At 43.0% G+C, this 14,242-nt stretch overlaps 1 protein-coding gene across 1 annotated transcript in view; it reads left to right on the top strand.

Moving 5' to 3' along the window:
* Positions 1-14,242, top strand: part of fbln2 (fibulin 2) — a 75,128-nt gene that overhangs the window by 33,720 nt on the left and 27,166 nt on the right. The window contains exons 3-8 of the mRNA XM_008290677.1: positions 680-803; positions 2,156-2,285; positions 3,170-3,356; positions 8,063-8,281; positions 9,825-9,965; positions 13,050-13,151. Coding sequence (XP_008288899.1) covers positions 680-803; positions 2,156-2,285; positions 3,170-3,356; positions 8,063-8,281; positions 9,825-9,965; positions 13,050-13,151 — 903 coding nt within the window. The remainder of the gene's footprint in view (positions 1-679; positions 804-2,155; positions 2,286-3,169; positions 3,357-8,062; positions 8,282-9,824; positions 9,966-13,049; positions 13,152-14,242) is intronic.

The raw sequence follows: 14,242 nt of genomic DNA on the forward strand, positions 1-14,242 counted from the left end.
TTGGGCTAAACACACAGGGCTGGATAAGCCTCTTATGGGGCTCTGGAGAAAAAACTTGGTCTTCGGCCCCTGCTGACCTCTGTGATACATGTGTTTCATTTTTTCTGTGGCACCCTGAAATGGAACAGGACTTCAGAAATGATTTATTGATTAATTTGTTCAACAATGACTGAAATTTATTGGGCAACAGTTTAGATAATCAAATAATCATTTAAATACCTCCTTAAGCAAAAAATGTGCCAAAAATGTTCTGGTACCAATTTCCTCAGACGAGCATGCGGCTCGTGGCAGCCTGTACGTAGATATAAGCTGATTCTTTTTGCAGCCTATCTTCCTCACAATCCTACCAGAGGACTGCCGTTCAACTTCTGAAAACTATTTATAGAATAAACTCAGCAGCTCAGCCCCCTCACTAAAAAGTTTCCAATCGTAAAAATGGACTACTGTATTCTGCACCTCTTTAGTCAGCTGGAGAAATCTTAAAGGCGCCTTTGAGGCCTCGCGCAGTCTACCATATGTTTCTGTCTGACAGCTTACCATACTCGCTGCACTCTCCAGGCTTCTGTCTGCTCCATACGGTGTAGCTGTGCAGACACGGAGGATTTACTGTAGAGCTGTTTTTATTCCATCAGTCTTGTGTGCACTGACGTATGCATACCTACATGTCTCCGGGCTGCAGGTCCAGGTGTCTCTGCTGAAGACCCGCTGCAGGCATGCTGTGCTGCTGGCCAGAAATGGGCCGCCAAAAACCGTCACTGCAACCACATGCCTCCGCTGAACAATGAAAAGCACTCGGTTTGCAGGTAAGTGACACGGCCTCAAGTGTCAGATTGAAGTTGTAGGTAAGCAAATGTTGTTTTGGAAGCTGATTTGAAATGAAATCAGGTTTAATAAGAGATTAGGAGGCAAACTGGAGATATCTGGATGTCTACTGCTTTGGTATTCCTTACAAAACCCTACCATGTATCAAAACTCAACATGGTAGAGTTAGCATGGTAATTTGGTTACTACCATGATGGTGCAATTTCATATTAATACCATGGTACACAATTACAGCATATGGGGACCAAATTACTGTTCCTCTGTACAGAAGCTAGGTTTGAACTATTTTGTGCCTAACATACACTTTCCCAAGAAGCATACAGAACCCTCACAGTTTTGGGTTATACTATATTTTTAATTAACTAAAATTACTTGTAGAAATCTGTTTTCACTTTGACATGAAAGTCAGTTTTTTTTCTTGTTAAAAAAAAGAAGCAAATTAAAATGACCATGACTGAATGCACATAAAAACCAGGTGCATGCATGTGATACAATTACATAGAACCGTATTGTAAAAAAAAAAAAAACATTCACAAGAGGAAAATGTGATCCCGTGAGCACAGAGCTGCAGCTCAGTCAACCTTCTCAGCTTACAACTGCTCAACACTCACTCGCTTGGCAGGTTGAGTTTTAAAACTTTGGAAACGGTGAGTGTGGCTGCTGCTTTGGTCACTTTCAGTACTATCCATGACCTTTGATTAGCTGTTTGTTTGGATCACTGACATGCATAATCTCATGCAGCACACTCCAGTCCAGCTGAACTCTACTAACGTATGAACTGGGTCCCTATTTTTTTGTTGTAATGGATCACTGCTGTCAATACAATAGCCCATGTTACATTTTAGTGATGCCTGATTTACTTGTGTTAACAGACGTAACTGCTCCTCAGTTTACCATTTTTTATTCGCCGACTACTTATTCTTGATGTTTCTGCTGCCAAAAAAGAGTCAAGGGGTAAGAGACGGGCCAGAGACTGACCAATTTTAAGACCTGAGACACTTTTCTTGCCTCCAAAATGTCAGTCAACTTGACAATTGAAGAATTGTTTAACAATTGCGAGCTTAAAGGCAGGTTCCAGCTCCGCCTTGCAATGACTCTTGCTAGTGGATACTGTTCTGTGCTCTGGTATCATGTGCCTGGTATTTCTGTGCACAGATTTTGGGACTAATTAAACACCACACACACCATTCTTTGTATACTGATGTAACTCTTCTCAATTCAATGCTAACACTTCAATGCAGTGTACATTTCTTCAGTTTAAAATGTTGAAGCAAAAAAAAAAGAAAAGTGCAATTGTCTGGTTTCCATTTATGTGCATAAATGTGTGTTTCAGTGTTGCACAGAAGCAGTGCTGCCTCAGCTCCGTGAAGGAGAGCCAGTGTGAATCAGGGGTGACCTCAGCCAGAGTGGGGGACACCTGTGAAGTGGATGAGGAGGACTCATGCACAGATGACTCCTACCAGGTACATGCAGTGGGGGAGAGAAAGAATAATGAGAGAAAGATGGTTGAATCATGACTAAAAGACATGACATCATAGATGAATGGTGAACACATTTATTCATCAAGTCCTCCATAAAAACAAACAGTGAGGTGATTTAAGGTTATCTCAAGAACAAAATATGAACAGTTTTTGTGAGTCAGGTGTGGCGTGAGTCACTGTTTCAAATGGTTCAAGACATCAATGGTGGATGTAAGAGGGTGAAATTATACTCAAGCACAGTGCATCCTTTGCCACGGTTGGAGAGGGAAAGCTCAGTTTGCCAGCGTATTTTAGACTTTGGAGTGAGGTTTCAGTGTCAGGTACTTGTGTGCCAGTAGAGAGGACTCCATAAAGGTCACACAGTCTATTTGTGTTTATTGGCAATCAGGTTCAAAATGTATGAGTAAAAACTGCCAAAACCTCACATTACTATTTGCATCCTTCAAGGCCCTGAATGCTTCCATATGGAATAGGGACTCATGCCTCTGCTCAGAGTCCACTCAAACAGCATTCCCCCTCTTCTCCAAGAGGAAACCTGGTGGTTTGGCCCCGGAGCCAAATGCTCATGTGTTGAGGCCGCCGAGCCAAATCTTCATGCCAGGTCTTTCACTCACTCAGTCGTAGAGGAAAGTTACACAAAAAAAAAGGTGAAAGTCTGGTTTTCTTTGCAAGACATGTGGTTCAGCTTAAGGTGGCAGCTGAAGGCCTTTGCTGTGGGATGAGCCGACCTGCTCGTCTGCGTTTGTTTGCTGTTTACTAAGCAGGACAAAAAGTGGAGGGTCCATAAAGAGAGGTGTTGATTAGAGACGTGAAGGGCACGCCGGCAATGACGCTAACAGGCTCTGCTGTTGTGTGTACATGGGCAGGTGTGCTGCAGCTGCTGTGCGCTTGGCTTGCTGGTGCGCAGCGAAGGACAGGGTTGCGATGCCCACCAGCACCTGGGCTACCCGTGTGGACACGTCTTCCTCACCTGCTGCGAGGAAGAGGACGGCCTGAGCCAGATCCCGCTGAGGAGAAAGCAGAAGCCCAGGCCAACTGTCCTGCCCAGAAAAGGTATCGAGTGCACAGCAATTATTCACTCGCATGGAGGTTTCAACACTGGCAATGTCAGGAATATCATCTGCCAACAGAAAAAGAAATGTTTAGGAAGGAGATGATGAAATGCGAGGTGTAATAGGTGTTCCTGAGCTTTCACTGATATCCTGAAAACTTGCAAACCAAATTGAATTTTCCCAGATGTCAGTAAACAACGTCATCTTTTAAGCACCTGCTTCCTAAAGCGTAGTTGTGGTTTATTTGTTTTACATTAATGTGGCCATTGCGACTCTGTGGGTCACAGTCATTTGCATTCTCCACCTCTGTTGTAGAGATTAAGGGAACTGAGGACTTGCACAAAACAGCCTCTATCAAGGCCAAAAGTATGGGCTTCCCGCAGCTTTCCAGAAAATCAGATTTTGACATGAAAGAAAACAGAAATTAGCTGCCTGGAACGACCATTTTGCTGGCTGACTGGCTAATCACCCTGCGATGTCTGCATATCTGTGCACAGCAGCTCCCAGAAAGAAAGCAAATGTGAACGTCGACAGCTAAGTTACAAGCGAGCGAACGTCTCGTCTGCTGATGAAGATCATATCATGCGATTAAAAGCCTCAAAAACTTTGCTTTACCATCTGCTGTTTCTAAGGTGGCTCTCTGAGTCATCACTGCGTACTATGTGGTAGTTGTGTAGAGCAGGTGCGATGATAATTACCACAATATGTCGCATATGTTGCTTTATCCTGTAGACAGCAGCAGGAATTCACAAAAACTTTTTGTCGCCGCTTTTTTAATATAATTAAGTATTCACGTTCTACCTGTGATAATCATGAGTTACATGTTTATTAAGTTTGTATTTGGGTTGTTTGAAAATAATACATTCAACTCTTTCCAATGCCATAAATTGATTGATGTCCATTATAAAGTAACTGTGGAAAGTAAAGAATGCAACATTTCCTGCAAAGCGAGAAAAAGAAAAATATTTAATACTTTGTTTTTCATGTCATCCATCATCCTTCACAAGTTATCTGACCACAATCGATAATTGTTTTAATGTTTTGCAGCTGTGAAGAGCTTCTCCATTTTCTTTATGCAGTGCATTGAGGGATAATAGGCACATTTAAATTACTGAATTTTCAGTGTGACTGCACCACAAACCCAAAACCTGCTCAGAATTATTCTGTGCACTCGTACTGGGACGCCACACAGACATCTTATTACTAGAAATCCTGCTACTGTTGTCTACCACAGTTAAGGTAAGGTAGCTGACTTGCCTGCTAAACTTCTAAAGTCTTGTTCATACGAGTGCCTTTTGAGGAACTGCGGTTCAGCAACCAGGCTCTTCTGCAAAAGTTGAAATGTGCAGTGTGTGTGAGTTCTTGCACGGAGGTTGTTGTTGTTCGTGAATGGGATTTTAAAAACAGTAACACATTTATTGCGAAAAGCTATGTGAAATGTGTGGCCAATGGCAGCCTGATACCTACATCCAGTGAGTCACACTATGGGATGGACCAACAACAAAGTTGGACACTGAATGTAAAACTGCAATCCACAGTGAGACAGCCTGCCTTAAAATTCCTTCTTCCCTTTTGTAATTTGGCATTAAGGCGATGTGGTAAAACACTGAGCTAATTTGCATAATATTCACAGAGGAAATAACAGATAATAAGTTCCTGGACAAAACCGTAGTTCCAGGGATGGAACTTGAGGCCGGCTCCTAAAGGGAGTCAATACCAATAGAGCGCAAGTTAAAATGTTTGACTTTACAGCAGAAATAAACATCTTTAAAGCTCAGTTTTGGTCTCTATTGCTAATTTCCCATTAATGACAACTGTAAAGGGGTTGAGTTTGTATATAACTCACCTGTTTAAATTGTATTACAGCTTAAAGTTCTGCATAATTAAGAGTGTTGCCACTTTGAGTGCCAGTTGGGTGATCCATGGCCCAGAGATGTTTCCATAGTCTCAGCTCTCAACCTCTTTGCCGATTTTTGGATTAGCCGAGAGTTAGGCAGAGTCAGGCGGAGCCGGAGCCACCTCAGTGAAGCTCTAAACTGCTCCTCAGGAACCCTGTAGGTGATGTCAAGGAGGGTTGGTCCATCTTTATGTAAAGGCAGTAAGGGTTACACAGCTTTAACTTTAATACACAAGAAAAGTAGGGTTGTCAAATGAGTCAAAAATGCAGTCAAGATAAATTCCATGACTGATGTATTTCACTTTTTAATCAGTTTATGGTAGGAAAAGTGAACACAGTATGGTCTCTTGCTTATAGACTATTTGAGTATAAAACGGCTTCTGATGCAATTTGATTTGCTTGATGGGAAACACTCAATCTGCAGCTTGAACTACAGGTGAATTATAAGGCCACCTAAAACAGGAAATAAAACAAAACCACAAAAAATGAGTGTGGATCAGGAATCATGTTTCAACAGTAAAAGAACATACACGTTTCTGGTAACTGCATTAAAGTTACGGCATTTTCAAAGCCCTAAAAATAGCTTTTTCCTTCAGAATATACTTGAAGTTACTGTAGCGCTGCACTAATAAATAGAACAGACTTGGATTGAGCTGTCAGTACTTTGTCCGCATGTCAGAGGTGGAGTATGGGCCAAGCTTGATGTTCCAAAAGACAGATGCTCTGAGTTGACTGGTCAGGAGTCACGTTACCGTCCATATTGATGCGAAAAGATGTATGTGAGCTGTGATGAATCGGGAACAGATGGCAGATTGGCCTGTTGTCTCTCTACTTGTGCCAGCAAAGTTTTCCTCCGTCTCTAAACCATCGAGCACCCGCTGTTCAATGGAAAATCGTTCCTGCACCCTGTTGCATCTCCTCGCATCGACAAAAAATGCGATCGTTTGTGGAGCACCTCCGTGATCTACACGTGACCTACATATCTTGTTTGCAGCTGCGAGCTCCATTAGAAAGGGATTTGCATGTTTCTCATCAATGACATCAGCGCTGCGATGGCTGAAACAAGACTCCACGTTTGTTAGTGTGTCTGTCTGTGCTCAGCTGGGCGATTAAAACTTTAAATTCCTCACAAGAATCATCCCAATATTGAACAATTCGTGGTTTGGTAGACATATATTGGGACCAGACACACAGCGTGGAACTGTAGCTCATTATTAGTCAGCCTCCGTGGTTGTCCTTTAATGGGAGTAGTTGTATTCAAGTATGATGGTGAGGTAAGGTCAGTCTCCGCGCTGCCTCGGCCTGTTATTTCATTCACAACATCAGAGAAATGCCTCTTAATCCCGCCCTTTAATAGGCTCTGCTCTAACCGTCGGCTGCAGCTCATTTCTTTCAGCTGCAAAGGGGAAATTTGAATGATGTCATTCTGAAGTGGGAATCAATTAACCTGCTGAAAGCTGTGAAAGGTTTAAGAGCTGCAAAACTAGTGAGGCTCTGTCAGTTTGTATTACAACTCTCTCTCTCAAACACACACACACACACTTTCTCGCTCTCTCAGGATGCATGCCTTTACTTGGTGGGTGTTTTATGGATGAAAAAATGGATGAGATGCACTGTAATTATTTCCATGGGGGATATGTTTTCAGTCTTATGACTCACCGCCTTTTAATTAAAACAGGAAACATTTAATCGCTTAGCTCCTCTGAATTTAAATCCCAGGTAATGGCTGTGAGAAATATTTACTCAAAACCCACAACCGGACCTATTACTGATAAAGAACAGTGCCTATTAAAACCATTTACCCCCCTTGGAAGTTTTTGCTTTTATTGCTTTTTAACCATAAATTGTGGTTAAATCAATTCCTTTTATGTACAAAAAAACAAGATTCTGTTATGTTAAAGTGAAAACAAACAGTTCTCTAAGGTTGTCCTCCAGGATTTTGCTAGATGATTCAGTTTACCCGCTACCTCTACAAGTCTTCCAGAGCTTGCTGTTGAGAAGCATCTCAACATCATGATGCTGCCACCACCGTGCTTCACAGTGGGGATGACGTGCAGTGTTTGGTGTCAGTGTAACACAGCGTTTAGCCTGATGGCCAAAAAAGCTTAAATTTGGTCTCATCAAACCAAAGAACCTTCTTTCAGTTGACTTCAGAGTCGCACACATACCTTCTGGTCCAGATGTGATATGAGCTTCATCCAGCTGTGGCTTTCTCTTTGCCACTCTCCCATAAAGCTTTGACTACTGAAGAACAGGCAGCAGTTTGCACAGTCTCTCCCATCTTAGTGGCTAAAGCTTGTAACTTGGTGGCATCCTTCACTCGTCTCTTTCTTGCATGGTCATTCAGTTTGTGAGGACCGCTGCTCTGGGCCAAGTTATGCATGAGTCATATTCCTTCCATTTCGTAATGATGGATTTACCTGCACTCCAAGTGTTATTTCTTGACTTATTCTTTTCAATAAACCAGGAGTACTGATTCCCCAGTAGCTGGACCTTCTGGATACTAGCAGTCCTGCTTAACAGCTGTCAAAAAGAGAGTGTATGTGCAGTGATATATTTATTTCTCTGGCACTTTATTATCACTTTAGTAATACAAGAGTTCTACAAATGCAGCACGGCTCTTGCGCATGTTATTAGTAGTTTCTCATCATTATGATAAAAGCATCATTCAAACACTGAATGTAAATATAGAGGAGGAGCAGATGTTGTTTTGTGTCTTCAAGTCAGTTTCATGACGTAAACTATACAGGCAATCTGGTTTTGTCTCTAATTTGACACCCCCTCTATTCCCCCAAACTCCCTTCTCTCAGTGCTTCCAGTCTCAGAGAGAAAGTTCCCCAAGGAGGCCTTCTCCATCAGTGCCACATACGAAGCTGCCAATGCAGTGGAGGAGCAGGAGGACGTGGATGAGTGCCAGCTCTACCATGGCCAGCTGTGCCAGCATACATGCACCAACATATGGGGCTCGTACCGCTGTGGCTGCCACCAGGGCTACATTCTCCAGCAGGACGGGCACTCCTGTGCACCAGGTACTGTAGCTCCTCCTGGGAGGTTGGTTCATGTGTGAATGGTGTGGATTTCAGATTATAATTAAAACATCAGTCAGATAAGATCCAGTAGGTTTAGATGGAACTGTAAAATGCGGCTGCCATTCTTGTTTTATTCTTTTTGCTAGATCTAGTAATGTGTCAGTCAAGACTTGCACAAAACGTTCGTAGGTTTATGAACAGGCAGGTAGGCCATCCAGTCATCTCATGCACTGAGTGTAATGATGTGTCAGACTTTGTATAGACTACTACGGACCACAGCATTTTTTCTTTTCATTATCAGAGCACTTGCTTTATTGATTTCTGTCAGCCTGTAAAAAGACAAATATGACAAAAATGCTTCTGGAATACATCACATACTTAAAGCGGTTAAGGAAAGCCATGGTCAATGATGGAGGCTTGTTCATTCCAATGAAGGCTGCACACTTGGTGCACAGCCCAAAATGCATGCACAGTTTTTCAGCGAGCTTTTTTTACTCGCCCACAGTTCTGGGCCCACAGAGCACGGGTATTATTTGCATCCTGTTGAAGTCGTGCCAGCTGAGACAATGTGTGTCCGAACCCGCCTGCCTGTTATAATCCGCACTCACAAACAGGATAAAACAGTTTAGACAAATGGTTCTCTTGACTTTTCACATTTTAGTGCATCAAATGGATCATTTCGGGGAGAGGCCGACTGTTCAAGACAAACACATTCATCATTTTTTTCCTTTTTCAGTGGTTTTGTGTTGGTAAGAAGACTTTTTGGCCAGTGAGAAATGTGCAAGTTGTAGTATTGGTTTTGGTCATACAGTTGTCAAGAGTCTTTCTTCTAGATGGAACACTTATGTCATTGAAAGTTGCACAAAATGCCAATAACATCACATTCATGCCGTATATGTATCGTCTTCTACACATACAGTTTTTAATGTATTCATCATCAGGATTTTCACCTCTGTTCTACAACTGACTTTAAAGCAGGATATTAACCACGTAATGAAAAGAAGTGACGCTGCTACAAACACTTGTACTCACTCTGTATGTACCTTGCACTTCGTGTTGCCTCCTATTTGACCCTGTGCTCATTTAGCTTTGCTAAGCTGCAGCTGTGTGATTGGAATTCACAGACAGGAGATGAGGCAAATGCTGAACAATAAAATTCAAATGTTTTACTTGCACTGGAAGTTTAATTACAGGAATTTAGATTTTATTGTATTTGCCTGCATGCTTATCTGACTGTGGGTATGCTGCGGTTAAACCGACAACAGATTTCGTCATCATCGTTATTGCACTTGAGCAAAGCGCATTTAAAAAGGCTCATCAAAATTCCCTGCAACCTCAAATGAAAAGATAATTTATTCACAGGCCTCTCTCTGCTCAATAAACGAGTATAATCACAAAAACATCCAGCATGGGTCAAATTATGTTTTGGAATATTACTCCTTTTCAAATTTGCCTTATGATGTGGAAACTTAAAGTAGTCGGTTTGTAGTTTAACCCGTCAGTCAGCTTCTTCATGTTCCTTGTGGTTGTCTTTGTTATCCAGTGAGTCCTGAAGAGGACAACCGAGTCAAAGAGGTGGACAGTCCCGCTGTGAGCCTGACACCAACCACCACCACCACCACTACAACCAGTGCAACCAGTACAACCACCACCACCAGGCCTGCCCGCCTCGATCCGTGTGCAGGTAGATACTGGATCACAATGCATGTGATGTCACCCTCCTCACTACCTCCCAGCATCTGTACAATTACATAAAACTACACAGAAGTGATATTTACATTTAGAAACAGATTTTACAAACTCCTCTAAAGGGAAAAAAAGAGAAGAAATCTGTCCTTTCAGTGCTGGATGATGGACATCTTCTGCCAAAATTATACTTTATATTCTTGGAGTGCTCATCTTAATTGATTTGACTCTCCCTTTATACAAGCACCTGATTTTCAAATGCCTTCAGACTTACAGGTACAGTACGGTGCAAAACGTGAGGACGGATAAGTTTTAGTCACCAATAAATTCAGTTAAATTAAAAGTTCTCCATGTTGTGTTCCTTCTGGAAGAGGTTGATGCAGGATGAGGAACCCGACACACCAGAGACTCAGATGACTTAGGTTGAAATGAGGTTTACTGATCAGGAGAAGTGACTCCAACAGGACAGCAGTTCAATGCCAGCATCAGGTCTGAGGATTTTGTCTCACACATTCAGTCTCACTCCCTCCTTCAGTGGAAACCACATCTAGATTTATGAGTGAGAGGGAAACAAAGAGTCCGGCGCCTTGGTGCCATCTGGCCTTGAGGGGCACAAGGAGTGCTTGCCTGTCCTCCTACAATCGATCTATATGAGGTCAAGAATCAATAGATTTGCAGATTAGCACACATCTGTTACAAATACTACTTTTACATGAGGGGTTCAATCAGAGTAGCTGAGGGGGAGAAGTTCAGTACCATCGCTAGAAACTTAACTCCAAGAGAGGAAAGTAATTTTTCCTTCACACTCCTTGGTGCATTTGCAGAGTTATTGAGCCACTTGACAAGAAGGTTGTTGGAGAAACTGTCACAGTTCTTCTGTAGATTCTGTGTTCAGGCCACCTGATGCAGGACTTTTTCTTCTTGTAGCCAAAGATAGCTCTTTATGAACCTAGCTATGTGTTTGGACTCATTGTTGTGCTTCAAAATTACTTGAGGACCAGTCACATGACTCCCTGGATAGATAACAGATTGGAGATTGGAGAGTATCCTGCTGATGCTCCATCAAATCTGTCACGTTCCTCAAGCTGTTCCTAAGCAGCTTTTTGGCTTCATACCAAGGTACCAAGGCTATATTATTGTTTTATTACTATATGTTTGAACTTGTCATGTTGGTGTGACAAAAGCTACGTATCCAGTCTGAAAGCTGCAGAACGGCTGAGCTGTTTTACGATACACTATTTCATAGGAGACTGCTGCTGGGTGTGGCCAGCCACAATCATTGCCAATAATGAGATAAAGAGGTATTTCACCCAGCTCTCTCGCCAGCTGCTACCAAGGCAAATTGAGACAGACCTTTGCTGTGATTATGACTGTAGTTATGACTTCGCTTTGGCTGTTAACATTATAGCTGTGACACATTACATTAGAATGGGTCTAACAGCGAATGCATGCAGCGGTTGTGTGTGTGCAGTGACTTGATATGTTGTATACGCTTGTCGAACCGTTTACACTGAGCCAATGGAAAAAGAGTTTGCGTTCACTGTCATGCTATAAATAAGTAGTTCCTCTCTTTGGTAGGGATGCTGGACAGATTCAGCTTTTCACCCACTGGCGATAGATTAACAGTCACCAACGACCAGCAAAGTGTTTCTTGTTCTATTTAAGGGTCCTAAGACTTTTTTTTTTTTTCTATGACTGTATCTTGTCTTATTCCTGCAATCCAGAAATGTGAAGCAATCCATAACCTCACACACATTAACAAACCAGCGGGCGTGGAATAACGGTCAAGTGATTAAGTCAAGTATCCTCAGATAGAGCTCCTCAATGCAGCTGGCAAAATGGTAGATCAAGGTGACTTATTTCTGTGTTTGAAAGCAAGTATTTAAAAACACTTGTGCAAAAGTCAAATTTCTTTAGAGCTTGTGATAGTCGCCCTGATAGATGCTGTTTAGTGCAACGGAGGCAGGGACTGCAGAGTTAGCATCAGCCATGGAGCCGCAGGAAACACAGATTCCTGGAATTAAGTGAACAGCAAATAAGCTTTGAAAATTTGGTCAAATTTTGCAAGGATTGATTGCAGGGGAGCAGAAACATGAGAGTGACGTCTATAAAGTAAGCATCCAGTAATACTTGGAATATACTGAATATAAGTCACAATTGTAACATGTTGTTTCAGCCATTTTTTGTTTTTCAAAAGATTCACCAAAATTGCATTACCTACTTCAGAAAAGTCACAAGGAGCCTGGATTTGGGCTTTCGTTAATGTTTTTGGCTCTGATGCTCATTTCCTGCTGTGAGACTCTTCTTCGTGGATTCCTCCCTGAGCTAACATTTTCAGCTACAGCTTGATGTGTAATGGGCAATGAGAGCATTGGGGGCTTTCGAGAGTGCTTCATGTAAGGCGGTGAAGTGTACGAGCAGTCTCTGGCGTCTCCACCCTCCAACTCCATCTGTGTGAGCCCACTAAGCTGCATGCATCTGCTCAAAACATCATCTCTGATTTTACTGAAAGAGAGCAATGGTGTGTCCGACAACCGCCTCCCTGCCCTGAGGCCGACTCCCTCGTGAACACAAAGCAGGGACGGTTGCAGCAGCTTCGTGAGCTGAATCACGTCAAGTCACTAAGAGAACACCAATATGAACCCTGGACTTGCTGGACTCTATTCCAGGCTCCAGCGAAAGCCCCTCGCTCCTTGAGAGTGTCTCTGATTGTTAGTTGTAAGAATATCCCGATCAATGTATTGAGCGGCCTTCACCGCCGCAGAACTTTAGAGGGGAATGTGTTGGTGAGAGATTGTGGGGAAACAGTTCCTGGCCCATGCCTCTTTGTGACAGGGCTATTGAGCTGTTAAATAGGGAGAATTGATTCTGCTGTGTGATTGCGATGGCTCATGAGAGGCTCCTTCCTGCAGAGCGATGATCAGTGTGAGGGAGTGGAGGAGGAGTCCATCGGGGCCTCTGGAGAGCAAGACAACATGGAAACAGCACAAAGATGAGAAACATAGGAGTGAATGTCTGTCCTGGAGGCATACCTGTGTGAGAATCCGGAGATGATTATGATCATGCTGTTTGTCTCCTGCAGAAAACGGAGGCTGCAGTCAGCAGTGTACGGCGGTGGCAGGCCGAGCTCGCTGCTCCTGCTTCCCAGGCTTCTCGCTGATGACCGATGGACGCATGTGTGAAGGTAAGGGCCACTACTCGCTCTCGTCACGTCACTGTTGGCAGTAATTGGAGCAATTCACAAAGCTTGTATGTATCCCTTAAGCTGTCACTGTCAAGCTGGGTTTGCACAACTAACACACAACCCAACACCGTCAACAATACAAGTCACTGCTGCATAAATGAACAACAACAAGCACACACAGCCATGACAACTGAACAAAAGTGCAGTGGAGCAGTCTGCCCAGAGATCGGGACACTTTTTAATTGGATTCAGTCATTCATGAAGAGGAAAATGTGCGTCTTGTGATACTAAACAATACATCGACTGATTGGGCTCCCAGTACCTGGAGGTGGAGACCATTGCCTGGAGCATGAGTCAACCATAGCCAATTACTCTGTGGCAGCTATGGCTGCAATAACAAACACTACACATGGTAGCTACTTTCCTTTCATAAGACTCGATGTGATAACTTGGCACAGCTGTAGCTGCTCTTACGGAAGGTCAGAAATCACAACCGCAGTCTATTATACTGTAGAATTAAGATACTGGAACAACAATGTTTTTACTAATGTCTGCTCATTATGAACCAAAAATACACCGTTTCCTGTTGAGTAGCGTCTGTGCAACGTCCAGCTGAAGTACTGAAGTTACAGTGGCAAGAAAAAGATCTGCGTTTATGAGTAAATGTGTCGTTAAATCTGGTCACATCTTCAAAATTACAATTATGAACATCCATCCATCCATCATCTATACACCGCTTAATCCTCACTAGGGTCACGGGGGGCTGGAGTCTATCCCAGCTGACTTAGGGTGAAGGCAGGAGACACCCTGGACAGGTCACCAGTCTATCACAGGGCTACACTTAGAGACAGACAGCCAAGCACACATTCACACCTACGGACAATTTAGAATCACCAATTAACCTCAACATGTTTTTGGACTGTGTGGGAGGAAGCCGGAGAACCCGGAGAGAACCCACACTGCACGGGGAGAACATGCAAACTCCACGCAGAAAGATCCGAGGCATCCTATTTAGGACGTGAACCAGGGATCTTCTAACTGTTGGCACAACAGTTATTTATGAGATTACTGTCACTAGAAGCGAACACCTT

Source organism: Stegastes partitus, unplaced genomic scaffold (assembly GCF_000690725.1).
Source record: "Stegastes partitus isolate 25-593 unplaced genomic scaffold, Stegastes_partitus-1.0.2 Scaffold690, whole genome shotgun sequence".
Classification (NCBI taxonomy): Eukaryota; Metazoa; Chordata; class Actinopteri; family Pomacentridae; genus Stegastes; species Stegastes partitus.